The sequence below is a fragment of the Amia ocellicauda genome, chromosome 2 (assembly GCF_036373705.1).
Source record: "Amia ocellicauda isolate fAmiCal2 chromosome 2, fAmiCal2.hap1, whole genome shotgun sequence".
In the NCBI taxonomy this organism is placed as follows: Eukaryota; Metazoa; Chordata; class Actinopteri; order Amiiformes; family Amiidae; genus Amia; species Amia ocellicauda.
In genome coordinates this window covers 19,324,272-19,337,905 of record NC_089851.1, presented here as the reverse complement: position 1 = coordinate 19,337,905, position 13,634 = coordinate 19,324,272, and the positions used below count along the sequence as shown (strand labels likewise).

The following is a 13,634-nucleotide window of genomic DNA, read 5'->3' as shown; positions in this document are numbered from 1 at the left end:
AATATCAAATAACAGATAATATGCCCATAGGCTTTTTTTCCCTAACATAAACTTGAAAATATGACAAATTACTTGGATTGTAATGTAACAAGTCCTTTGAAATGTTGAAATTGATACACAGAGAGAGACAGAGAGAATGAGAGCGAGATATATAGAGATACTTCTTGTAAAATCACTTCTTCTAACCCCAAAGGCAACCACAAGATACTGGGTGTCAGCAAACTATTTATACAGTACATGATCTTGTGACTCATTGCAGACTAATTGAAACTCTCTGGTGAAAGCTTTCCAAATAACACATATAGTTTGCAAGTCTAAATTAAATAGTGAACAACTGAAAGAATTTGAATGTTATTATATTATGTTTTTATATCGTATTTCTCTTTGGTGAGGGCAAGGACATTTTTAGGTGAATGGTAGAAGTTGACATATGTAAATATTGCAGTATGGTATAGTAAATTGATTTTTGCTGCATTTATATTATAACAGCACGCTCAGAAACATCTGAAACATTTCTTTTTATTATTATTATTGCATATTGCAAAGTAATTCCTGATGGAAAATTGTAAGGATTCAGTAAACCCTCTATGGCTGCTATCACTGAATGATTCAACCCGCAGGTAGCCTGAGATGGGAATTACTATTATCTTAACTTATGTACAATCTCACAACTGGGAAATAGTGTGGAGTAAAGCTCTAAAGGGATATCACACATCACAAGCCAGATTTTGTGTTAGGGTGTTTTGAGAAACATGTTTTCACTGAAATAAATACATGAAAAAAGGTAGCTTTATGTGGAAAATAAATACAAAAGATTGAATATATAAATATTTATAACATTATATATAAATATATTCTAAAAATATGCTTTTCAATTCAGTTCTCTCTTTCACTCAATTCTAGCATGTGGTCCCCAATCCTACCCCTGGGGGACCATAAATCCACTTGGTAACACTTCACAATCTTATTTTGTATGGTGGAGCAGTTTCTGCTTTTGTTTATGCAAAGATAAACTTTGCAGTTTCCGAACTGCACATAGGAGAATGCCTGAGGGCACATTTTACAGGACTTCAGGGTTTCTTGCCAATTTAAAATGTGGTTGTAGCCATCCATGCACCAGTAGGACAGTATCTTGTAATCTTTCTTTTCAGTGTAGTTGCTGCTGCACAGTGAGATGGAAGCTCCTTTTTAGCCTTTCCATGTCCAGTGGCAGTAACATTTAGTTGTCATCATCTGAATGGCATACAAAGGCCATGGCCCACCTGTTTTGCTGCCTCCAATAGAGAAGCAATGTGCTGATCACAGTCATGGTATAAGTACCTGCAGAACCTCAGGAAGAACTAATCTAATGTACAGAGCATGTTGAGTGGACCAGAGTCCCCCATTAATCTATTGTATTCATCTACTATTGCTGGCCTTGTGAGGTCAACATATCTCTAATGCTTTCTATCCCAGCACTTAACTTTGTTCTGTGGTTGATTGCCAAGAAATTAAGCCTTATTGTCAAACCAAGATGCTGTTCGTGGTTTCAGTGCTCCAGCCGTAAGAGCCTCTTACCTGCCATTGTGGTTCTTTGTCAGCTTTCAACTAGTAGTTCTTCGAGCGATTCATATGAATAGTACCAACTAATGTCTAATGTCCTTCTATGTTAGCTTTTGAATGAATAGGGGAGATATGAAATATCTGCCAACGTATACCTTGTAGTTTTATCCTGATGGCAAAGTGGATGTTGGCACAACATCACCAGACACACCAGTTGCAGACCTACTTTCTTTTGCTGAACTCTGGTCAAAACAAAAACCACACTTGAGGTTGTCCAGCCATGTCAATTCTGAGGCCGCGTTTGCCTTTCTATGGCACCACAATTTAATCCACTGACTGACATTCTCCGGCTGTGACTTGATGCAAATTCTGTCTGTGTTGCTACAATGGTCTAAGTTTTCACATTTTATCCTCCTTTGTTATGTCAGATTCTTCACTGTTATCAGTGAAGTAGATCACAGTCACCAGATTCTCAAATCGACCTCTGAGTAGGACATTTGCTTCAGGCCTATAGGGTGTCCCAGTTTCCCATTAGGTCCTTACATTTGTCATTTGCACAATTCCCATATAGAGATATATGCCAAGAAGCTGTTCCAAACTGATACTTGGTCTGAATACTGCAAAGGATGGTTTGGCCGATCATGTCATCAGTGACAAATGGCTTGAAATAATGATATGAGTAGAATGTAAAGATGTAATGACCTTGTGCATTTTAATTAATTGGCTACACTGATTGATCTTCAGGTGCCGCTGTTTCCATGACTACAGAGGTATATATATCCTGGGCATGAGATTAGTAGAGCAAGTAGGAGAGTCAGTGGGGTTTAGACCCAGACCGTGGCTGCATTTGGAAAGCAAGCAGTGCCTGAAGAGACAATGATTATCTGATCTGGTTTTATGTTTTTATTTTTATTTTAAGTATATAAAAGTTGAATGTGTTGGATCATCAATGAGGACTATGCATGAGAAGATGGTGTAATCACTACCACAAGAGAAAAAAGTCAAGCTATTTAAGGGATTTTTTTCTTTAATTCTATCTTTAATTTTAAATTGTGAATAAATGATTATTGGAAAAAGAGGCCTCAATGGCCTCATTCGGGGGCGTTGCATAAACACCTTCTGGTGGTGCAGCAAAATAAGGTGAAACTGTTACTTCTGGAGGTTTAAATTGATGTAACATCCATGTGGACTAATTAACAAACTGGGGATTAGTCACATTTCAGAGTTCTTATCATAAATATAACTTAATATTTTGGGCAACAGTGTTCATTGGTAGAATTTTGTTTAGGATGCATCCATCTACCAATACAATAAGGTCATGTCACAAAATATGGTGTTCTGAACTTAATCCCATAGATTACCTCTGGGATGAGTGGAAGGTTGTTGTTTTTTTTCAAAGGAAGAAAATGCAAACTCTTCTCTCACAGCCATAGCAGCTTTTTCTTCAGGAAACAAATACTCTAACTCTGGCTTACTCAGAACTAAGACCCTGTATACAATCATTGTATACTGTACACTTACAAGTTCTTCTGTCCAATTGTGTTTACTTAATGTTTAGTTAATTGTATGGGAGTTTGCTCATGGTAGAAAGTTAGTACATAAATCTGCTTAATTTAAATAAAACAAAGCAAACCAAAAAACAGTGCCCACTGCAGGAAAATTAAGTAATTATTCCTTATTTCAGTTATTTACTTTTCTCTGGATTTAGGACTTCAGTAAGACTTGTTTTGATTTAGTATAGGAATATTATGCCTTTATAACTTTAGAGTTACAGTATGATTCAGCAGGCTAGGGTTAATGTGAGACAGACACAGGTTTTCGTTTCCAGTAAATATGGTTTGTATGTATATTTCAACCAATAGGGGTTGTAAATTGGTATCATATACTCATTTGAATGGGTGTACATTGAATAAGTTGTTTGTAAATAAATTTAATTACAGTTCCCAACCTTTTCAAACCTGAGACACACCTATTAATCAAACAGACTAACCCTTCCCACCCACAGCATTATAAACATTGAGTTAAAACTTGCCTTTATTGAGAAACGTAAGCTTGTCCAGGTTTGTGTGTAATTCTTGTAAAATCTCTACAGCACATCCATATATATTTTTTTAATCTATTTATTTGTGGAGTAGTAGAGAAGGCTGTTGTGGCTACTAATTTGGTTGCTAGTAGCAGCTAGCTGATTCAAGGATCCTACTACTGTGTGTGTGTTTACTGTTTTTCAACTATAGTGGTAATAGTTGTGTGTGAGCCCCCGTTTGGATTCGAACTGTGCCGGCTCTGGCGTACCTCCTGCTGCTCCAGACCACAGTTTGTCTGGAGCACATTGTCAGTTTTCCAGTTGATGCTGGAAAATAAAGAACACTGCTCAGAACACGTGTTGAAAGATTTACAGTGATCAAAACATCCATCCATCTATTTTTGAAACCGCTTATCCTGGTGAGGGTCGCGGGGATGATCAAAACATTTGTGTTAAATTTATATTGAACATTTTGAAATGATTATTGAATTAGGTGAACAACCAGGAATCCACTTTTTTGCTTAGAGAAAACCACTACTGCACCATACATACTAAACTGCTAAAGGAATCTCTACCATTGATTTCTTATAAATTACATAATATTAACACCTCTCTGTCCTTTAAGGTTGCAGTAGTTAAACCACCCCTTAAAAAATCTAATGCAGATGCAAATCTTAAATCTATCTAAAATCATCACTCTGTCTAAGGTTATACAGCAAGCAGTTGCCCACCAATTGCAAATTTTTCTTAACACTAATAACATTTATGAAATATTCCAAACAGGTTTTCGCTTTTGCTGAAAAGCACTGAAACGGCTCTACCAAATGATGTGTTTCAGTCTTCTGATCTAGGGCATGTTACTGTTATTATTTTCTTAGATTTAAATGCAGCTTTCAACACAACTGATCATCGGATACTGATGCACCGCTTTGAAAACCTTGTCAGCTTTCCTAAGTCACACCTTACAAGCAGACTCCAATTTGTACAGATTAATGATAACTGCCACCTGCTAAAATGTATCTGAGATTAAGTGCGGAGTACCATAGGGATCCATTCTCTGTCCTATACTCTTTTCATTAGACATGCTCCCATTAGGTAATATCATCCGATGACACCAAGTTTATTTTCACAGCTACATAGACTACATACAACTATATTAGTCTATAAATACAAACAATGCCATAGCTATACCATAGAAATATCTTAGAAATTGGCTAAATGAAGACAATATCTTTCAAGGCACCCATCTCCCACCCCTGAGGGCTGATGTGGTCAGCCCCCCCAGAGGGTTGGAGAGGCGCCCCCACAAGAGGGAACACCATGGATAGCAGCACCATTGAAGACATTTCTAATCTTCATGCTGCTTGTTTCATGATTTATACTGCCTGGAGGGGAGGTAACCATTAGGCCTAGGCCTTAAGCATTGGACCCCCAGAGATTTATTTTCCTCTATAACAGTGGAGTTTTTGTTTTTCTTTCTTCTGTGCCTAATGGTTTACCTTGAGAAGGCAGATATACCAAATAAAACTTTAATTGATTGACTTTTGTGAAACTGTTAAAAATGTATAGTCATCTGCAATATCAAAATATGAGAATATGGTTAGGGGACTCACTGAACTTGTCATCTGTAGGTTTAACAATTTAACAATTGTTTCAAGGCACACCAAAGCTGTATAAGCAGTCATGTCTGGCATGTCCAAGTAATTATAGTACTGCAGCTCAGTGAAATATAATGCCTGTTTCCTGGTAAATTTATTTTGAGGACACTTGCATTGTGCCAGGTTTTCTTCTCTCGCATGTTGAAGTGAAGACAAGCTTGAGATTTCTTTTAAATGGGTTTAACAGAATTAATCAATGTCAATACTTTTACTAGGGACAGTGAATACATTAAAATCTCTCACCATACATTTTAATGTTTGCCTGTATGTGTGTATTTGATGTTCTGTATTAATATACATTAATTAATAGACCTGGAGTATATTCAATAAGAATGTCCTTTAAATAGGGGGGTGCCCTTTAGTGCTTTGAATTTGAATGCCTGAGTATTTTAGCATTTTATCTTTCTCTCTTTCTATATTTTCTTTCTTTTTATTGCTTCTTCTCCATCTTTTAAAAAATTATGTACTTTCTGTTTTCTAAATATTTAATATGAACCCTAATTAAACCACTGTGTGATGTGTTGTACAACACATTTGTGAAACTAATTACATATCCCTTGGGTCTTATAATAGAAGATGTAATGAACACTGTGTGAAAAAATAAATGCTGCAGGAATTATAACTGGAACAGCAGTATGCCTATTTATTAAATAAAGTCACTCAGTCGTCACTCATTTGAAGTATCTACTCAGTGAAAAGGTTTCATTCATCACTTTATGGTGACTTCTTGTCTATCATCTGAAAACACATTTGCTCAGCACTAATTCTAATGCTAGTTAGACTACTGTGGAGCAGCAAGAGGGAAAGCAATATACAGTGTATAATATCTATTTGAATTGCGGCATTTAAAATTCCTATACATTTGTGGCACGTAGTATTCATATATTACAAATAATAGAAGACCGCACTGTCCTAAACAGGTTCAATACTCGAAGCGACCACAGAAGGGTTAGAACACTAATGAAACCACAATGAAGTCAATTGACATCATGAACCTCAGAAATTATCAATGCAGTGTACACATTTGAAATGAAAAACTGATTTAGTGCACTTTATTACCAACAAGAAGACCAAAATGCATTGCAGTTATGTGATAAAATATCAAGTGATACCATGGAAATTGAAAGAAAATTTGGAGGAACTAGCACATCACAAGATGATAAAAAAAATATCTGAAGAGAGAGAACATATGAAGAAAAGAAAAGAAAGAAAATACAGGCAAAACCCAAATCAAAAATGAATTACAAAGCCATAAGAAAATGTATTAATGAAGATGTAATAAAGTTTAATAACAACCTGATTGAAACAACAATAAAAAACAGTAATGATGACAGCAGTATAGGAAAAAAAAAGGTCTCAGTGATCACAAGTGAAATATCAGAAGAATTAGGCTATGCCATAAAGATGAAAATGTGAAAAACACCTGGAGATTATAGAATTACAGTCCAGATACTAAAAGAAGCTGGAGAAGAAATGGAGAAGATTCTGGCTGAACCTTTAAACAAATACCAGATAAATGGAACAATATAACTGTCTTTCTCTTTCACAAGAAAGGAGACAAATTAGATCCGAAGAACTATAGGCCCATTAGTCTACTTCTCATCTTATACAAAGTATTTACAAAGATATGAACAAACCGCCTTCAATACGCATGGACTGCGCCCATCAAACAGAACAAGCGGGATTCAGAAGTGGATATAACACAATGGATCATATTCAAGTTGTAAGAGATGTATTGGAAAGAGAATATGAGCTTCCTCTGTGCCTGGGCTTTGTTGACAACAAGAAAGCATTTTATTCAATATATACAATCTTAGTCATCAGAGCTCTAAGAAATTAAAATATTGAGGAAACCTATACTGTACAGTAAACAGGTGTGGGTTTTAATGGCCATTATGAACACTGGAAACTATCACTGAAAATTATCCAAATAAATAAATAAGCCAGTCAAAACAGGTTTATAGTCATACTGTCTATAAGATATGCATCTCAGGAAACAATCTCCAAACTGCCTGTCTGCTCAAGAGTGAGTCAAGAGTGTGTACAATTACCGCCAGGACTGTGGAGTGCCCACAATGGTATCAGTGATTGTTTTGACTGTAAATTGTTTTGTGGTTGCTACCCTCATTTTATGTACGTGAATAGGTTAACACAGAGATTGCACAAATGATCTTCTAAACAGTCTCCTATGAAAATGTCATCTCTTATATCTTATCACCGATAAAGTGTGAATTATTCTGAGACTTTGTGCACACCGCAAGCTCTCCTTATTCAGTCTATGATTATAGACTTAAATATTTATTTCAGGATAAATATATTCAGTTTTATTTGATATGCTTTTGGGGACTGAATGATATGTTTTATTTGGCTGCTTCACTTTCAGGTGGTTACTGTGCATGGTGTCATTCAATCAGCTTCAGTTGCTGGAAGGACAAGGAATCTGCACATAAAATTATTGCAAATAAAAGGAGACATTCATGATGAGAAAAATATATATTTATAAAATTGTGCTACAATGTTAATGCTGGAGATACATACAATAATATAAATTGTCAGTCACTGTGTTCAATGCATTATATGTGTGTATCTATCTATATACCCACACACAGACATTATATATATACAAAAAGAGTATTTCATACTGATGATCATATTTTTATTATCTTAAAGTCTATAGTCGTTTTAGAATAATATATTGTTATGACTACCTATACACGTCTTAATCAAATAAGTATTCCTGGACAGTTATTTGCTCGGTCAGTTTGGTAGCAGGAATAGTGATCCGGTTTTACAATAACTGAGGGGAATTTTCTGTTATAATTAGCGTGGTGAACCAACTGTTAATTTAAAAATGTAAATTAGTTGCCTAAGTATATATATATATATATATATATATATATATATATATATATATATATATATATATATATATATATATATATATATAGGAATGATGGGGGCGGGTGTTAACCTGAAGATAATTGTTCCTGTGCCCAAAAATATACAGAAGCATATTGACCTTGTAAATCCTAGTTAATTCTCGCCTGCAGAAATAATGTTCATGAAAAATACCCACACGAAATACTGACACATGTACAATAATCCGATACCATTCCAGTTTTGATTCTTTTCATTCCCGCTAACAATGCATCTATCACCTAGCTACCGGCGTTTTGAGTTCTATAACACTGACTGTCCTCCAATCGCAACATTGCTTTTCAGTACTTATTCGGTATTTCATTTTGACGATAATTGCGATCCTAAATGCTGACACGAACTAGGGCTCAAATTCTCGCGATGAAAGCCCTCTTCCAAGTTGCCACGTCCAGGGCTGGAAAAAACACAACACCGCGGAGGAGGCGGCCCCAGCCCGCGGCGCTCCACACGATTCAATCAGGCAGCCACCTCCGCGCCCGGATTGGCTGCCCCGCCGCGGCGCCCCGCCTCTCAGGACCCGGACGCCTTCCCACTGGAGCGCCCAGGAGCCACTCAACAGGGCACGGTTTGCTCAGGGGTTTGGTTGAGGAAGGCGTAGGGATTTGATTTTCCTGGGATGCGTTAGGTCGGGAGTGAGGAAGCCAAGTTGATTGAGTTTCGAGTCGCTGCGCCTGTGAGTTTGAACTGCCATGGCTCCCAAGAAAAACCCGAGAGGACACACTGCGAAGAAAGGTCGGTGCTGCTCGAAATGACATTTTCCTGCGGGATTTGCATCCTCGGCTGCAGCGCGCAGCACACGGCCTGCGAAAGCGAATCAGGCTGAGCATATTTCTGTCGGCTCATTCATGCAAACTGCTCCGGATCATCCAGTGTCGCGCATCCGTGCTCCGGTGCCTGCCTGCCTGCCCTGCCATGAATCCGTGTGAAAACAGCATCCCAGGGAGAAAAGCTGCACACATGCGAGCTCTTATATGACACGGGCGACCCGAAGCGCTGTAGTTGTGTAATGGGTGTCCTTTCAGATTGATGTTATAGGAGACTACGTCTGCAGAGGGGGTTGGTTTAGTGAAAGGCTTATTTGACTATGGAAATGACAATTGGGCTGGAGATCATCCCGCATAGCCATAGCTAATTCGGTGCTTCAATGTGCATGCACGGTTTATGAGGATTTAAAATCAAAGCGACTTTAGAATAATGTTGATTTTTTTTTGGGGGGGGGGGACAAGCAAACTCCCATGCAGTGTCCCTAAATGAAAATGCGTTGTATTGCATAACCGAGGGGGGACGCAGACGTGCTCCGCTGCCCGGGCTGGATTGCGATGCCCCGGCGGCGCAGGAGGGAGTGTGCGCGGCGGTGGGCGGGGTTACACGTGGCTTTATTGGACCCCCCGGGGAAGATCACTTATTGACTGCCGTAGTGCTGCACCGTGCTCTCCCACCCCTGTGCGATAGCAGATGTTGTCTCTGTCTGCATTGGACATGTCTTCTGTCTTTCTGTATTGCAGAGCTCGATGTTGAAAGCGTACTGTCTTGCGTCGTGTAGAGGGTGGGACAGGCCGTTAATAACCACGCTACTTGTTTGTGTAAGATAAGCACGGAAGCTGGTGCATGAGCGCTACTTCACCATCTTTTTCTTTTTGCAACGCAGGCATGTTAGCTTTTGAATCATAAAAACCGAAGAACTGAGAGATTGCATTGACCCTCTGATGGTGTTAACTGATAATAGTTAGCTGTGGGCATGTTTGAGCTTATTTGAAATGTTTGCAACCTTGTAACATTACAGCATACTTTGACAACAGTGTGCTATGGCTTTTAAATGTCTTTATCCAGGATAGCCTACATGGTTTTGAATAAACACATTTATATCAACTATGGGTGTGTAATGTGTAGGCTAATTCCTGTATTGTTTCTATTACTTTCTGTTACTTTTTACAGTTTCATTTAGTTAGGTGTGTGCTGAGGATTTGTAGAAGTCTTTTGAACGGTTTCCTTTCTGATATGAAGCTTTTTTTTGACATTGGGAAGTGATCTCTAAAGTCTTAACTATTTACTTACCAAAGAGTTGTGCAGGTGTGTTGTTGGTTTCTGAAAGATGGGCATACATGTTCTGTTATGTTCTGATAGACATTTCAATCCTGATGATTGGCGCTCTCGCATTGATAGAGAACTGATGGCAGCTAATGCCATTTTAATATTGATTTATCCATGACCTTTTGCACATTTTCATTCAGCTACTTGGGCAGCACTGGACAGGTTGCAGAGCTTTTCATTCCAAGTTGGCCCACACTCTTGTGATCTCCGTTTCCAGTGAAGGTCAAAGTTCTCTTGAAAGTAAACTTAAAATAACTTTTTAAAGTCGGTCAGTAAAGTGGGCAATGTTCATAATATACCAGTTTTGACTGCAAGAACAGAACTATCATGTGCATTGGAACTTTCAGTATAGGATAATGTGATCAGTCCAATTAGGATGTTAAAGAATATACAAGAAACCAATAACTTTAGTTTGTAAGACTTAAAGGTGATTTGTTAATTTTAAGATAGTTGTGAACACATAGGATTAAAAGCAATAATTGAATATTGCATCACTTCCTGGAATTCTGTGAACAGAGATGCACGTGTGTCAGTTCATAAAAAGACAACATAACACTCCTATCTCTTAGGAAGTTCAGTCCTTTGTGTTTGCATGTACAAAACTATTTGGTCATCTGTTTCCAGTAGCCTAATTAGTGGAATTCCTTTTTTCTTTACTGAATTGGTTTTATTAATTTGTACACAAATTATTCCTTGCAGCGTACAACCGTTCAGTGTGTCCATGAACACTGCTCACCTGTTGAAGACATTGGAGCTGGTAAATGAAATGACACTTTGGTGTGACTGCTTGTGCAAGGCTGTTTTTTGTCTATTCACTTTTTCAAACAATATTACTTTGCAAACGTAACATGCATGTACTTTGTGTGTAATGGCATGTGGTGCGGAGAATTTTGCCCTGCAGCAGAAGTTTGCTGGGGATGCAGTGCAAATGTGTTTCTAATTGAATTGCAAAAACAAGTGTTTCACATTACATTTCATATAGAACACTTGGTGATGTGGCTACTCTTCATGTGTGCTTGTGCACTTTTTACCAGTAGTTCCTCACACACAGTGTTTTCTATGTGGTCAGTATGACATTTCACATGATGTTTATTTTATTTAAAGGAGGCTATAATATGAAAAATGCTTGAACTAAAATGTGCATTTTCAATACTTTTAAATAATTAGCAATGCTTATAAAATTATCTAGAAACATCTTACTGTAATTTGAGATTTATTTTGCTTATTAAAAAAGATCCCAATAGAATCTAGCAATTTTATACAAAAACTATTAAATATTTAAATGTATAGCTCAGATTTAATTTCCTGGTTAATTACATTTGTTCACTATTTTGGTTTGCAAACAAATCAATGACAATGTATCCTCATTGACTAAGTTGTAATAAGACACAAAAGGACTGTTTGAATGCTGTCCATTGCTGAAATATCACTTACTAGTATCACTTCCCACCAAATGTGTAGTGTTTGTGGAAGAGAATATGGTTTAGTTTCTTCTTGCAGAATGAGACCATTTACTCATTTAAATTTTAACTCAAAAGTAGGGCTGCAACAAAGTGTATGTTTGAACCTTCCCAGCGTCAGAACACATTACCGAATGAGTTTCAAGGATCGTGCTAATTTGAAGAATGTGTTGGCAACATCACCATACCTTCATATCTGATTAAGTAATATTTGTACTAATTGTAATATAAATTACGTAACCTTTATTCACTACTCAAAACCTGTTTTGCATTGAATGATTATACTTCTAAAATATACATTTTTGAAAATGCACATTAGATGTTATATTTAAACAGTAATTTGCATTGCAGGTAACTTATTGTAGCCGCAAAAGAATTCACAATGCAAAAAAAATTAAAAAAATCTGCTGTAATCTTTAATCAGATGTTATTCTTTGTAGTTATTAGTAATAAGCAAAAATATGCTTTAACAGTCAAAACAGAAAAGTGTAGGCCTTATTGTTTTGGGTAAATGGGAATCTAACTTGGACAGAAGAATTTTTATCACTTTGATTCTACACTCACCTAAAGGATTATTAGGAACACCATACTAATACTGTGTTTGACCCCCTTTCGCCTTCAGAACTGCCTTAATTCTACGTGGCACTGATTCAACAAGGTGCTGAAAGCATTCTTTAGAAATGTTGGCCCATATTGATAGGATAGCATCTTGCAGTTGATGGAGATTTGTGGGATGCACATCCAGGGCACGAAGCTCCCGTTCCACCACATCCCAAAGATGCTCTATTGGGTTGAGATCTGGTGACTGTGGCGGCCAGTTTAGTACAGTGAACTCATTGTCATGTTCAAGAAACCAATTTGAAATGATTCGACCTTTGTGACATGGTGCATTATCCTGCTGGAAGTAGCCATCAGAGGATGGGTACATGGTGGTCATAAAGGGATGGACATGGTCAGAAACAATGCTCAGGTAGGCCGTGGCATTTAAACAATGCCCAATTGGCACTAAGGGGCCTAAAGTGTGCCAAGAAAACATCCCCCACACCATTACACCACCACCACCAGCCTGCACAGTGGTAACAAGGCATGATGGATCCATGTTCTCATTCTGTTTACGCCAAATTCTGACTCTACCATCTGAATGTCTCAACAGAAATCGAGACTCATCAGACCAGGCAACATTTTTCCAGTCTTCAACTGTCCAATTTTGCTGAGCTTGTGCAAATTGTAGCCTCTTTTTCCTATTTGTAGTGGAGATGAGTGGTACCCGGTGGGGTCTTCTGCTGTTGTAGCCCATCCGCCTCAAGGTTGTATGTGTTGTGGCTTCACAAATGCTTTGCTGCATACCTCGGTTGTAACGAGTGGTTATTTCAGTCAAAGTTGCTCTTCTATCAGCTTGAATCAGTCGGCCCATTCTCCTCTGACCTCTAGCATCAACAAGGCATTTTCGCCCACAGGACTGCCGCATACTGGATGTTTTTCCCTTTTCACACCATTCTTTGTAAACCCTAGAAATGGTTGTGCGTGAAAATCCCAGTAACTGAGCAGATTGTGAAATACTCAGACCGGCCCGTCTGGCACCAACAACCATGCCACGCTCAAAATTGCTTAAATCACCTTTCTTTCCCATTCAGACATTCAGTTTGGAGTTCAGGAGATTGTCTTGACCAGGACCACACCCCTAAATGCATTGAAGCAACTGCCATGTGATTGGTTGGTTAGATAATTGCATTAATGAGAAATTGAACAGGTGTTCCTAATAATCCTTTAGGTGAGTGTATATATGGCAAATAAAGACCTGTCTGTGTGTAATAGGGGGGTGTACTTGCTATCAATGTAATAGTAATTGAATGCACACTACTATTTACTGCGTATTATGTGTGCATGAGTCTTTGAAGTTTCACAATAGCCTTTGAATACCTA

The 13,634-nt window shown here is 37.8% G+C and overlaps 1 protein-coding gene across 4 annotated transcripts in view; it reads left to right on the top strand.

Moving 5' to 3' along the window:
* Positions 1-8,712: 8,712 nt before the first annotated feature.
* The window catches only part of unm_hu7910 (un-named hu7910), a 65,065-nt gene continuing 60,143 nt past the window's right edge, over positions 8,713-13,634 (top strand). For all 4 annotated transcript variants that reach the window (XM_066720261.1, XM_066720252.1, XM_066720244.1 and 1 more), the window contains exon 1: positions 8,713-8,892. In XM_066720261.1, the coding sequence (XP_066576358.1) occupies positions 8,850-8,892 (43 nt within the window). In that variant the 5' untranslated portion in view covers positions 8,713-8,849. The remainder of the gene's footprint in view (positions 8,893-13,634) is intronic.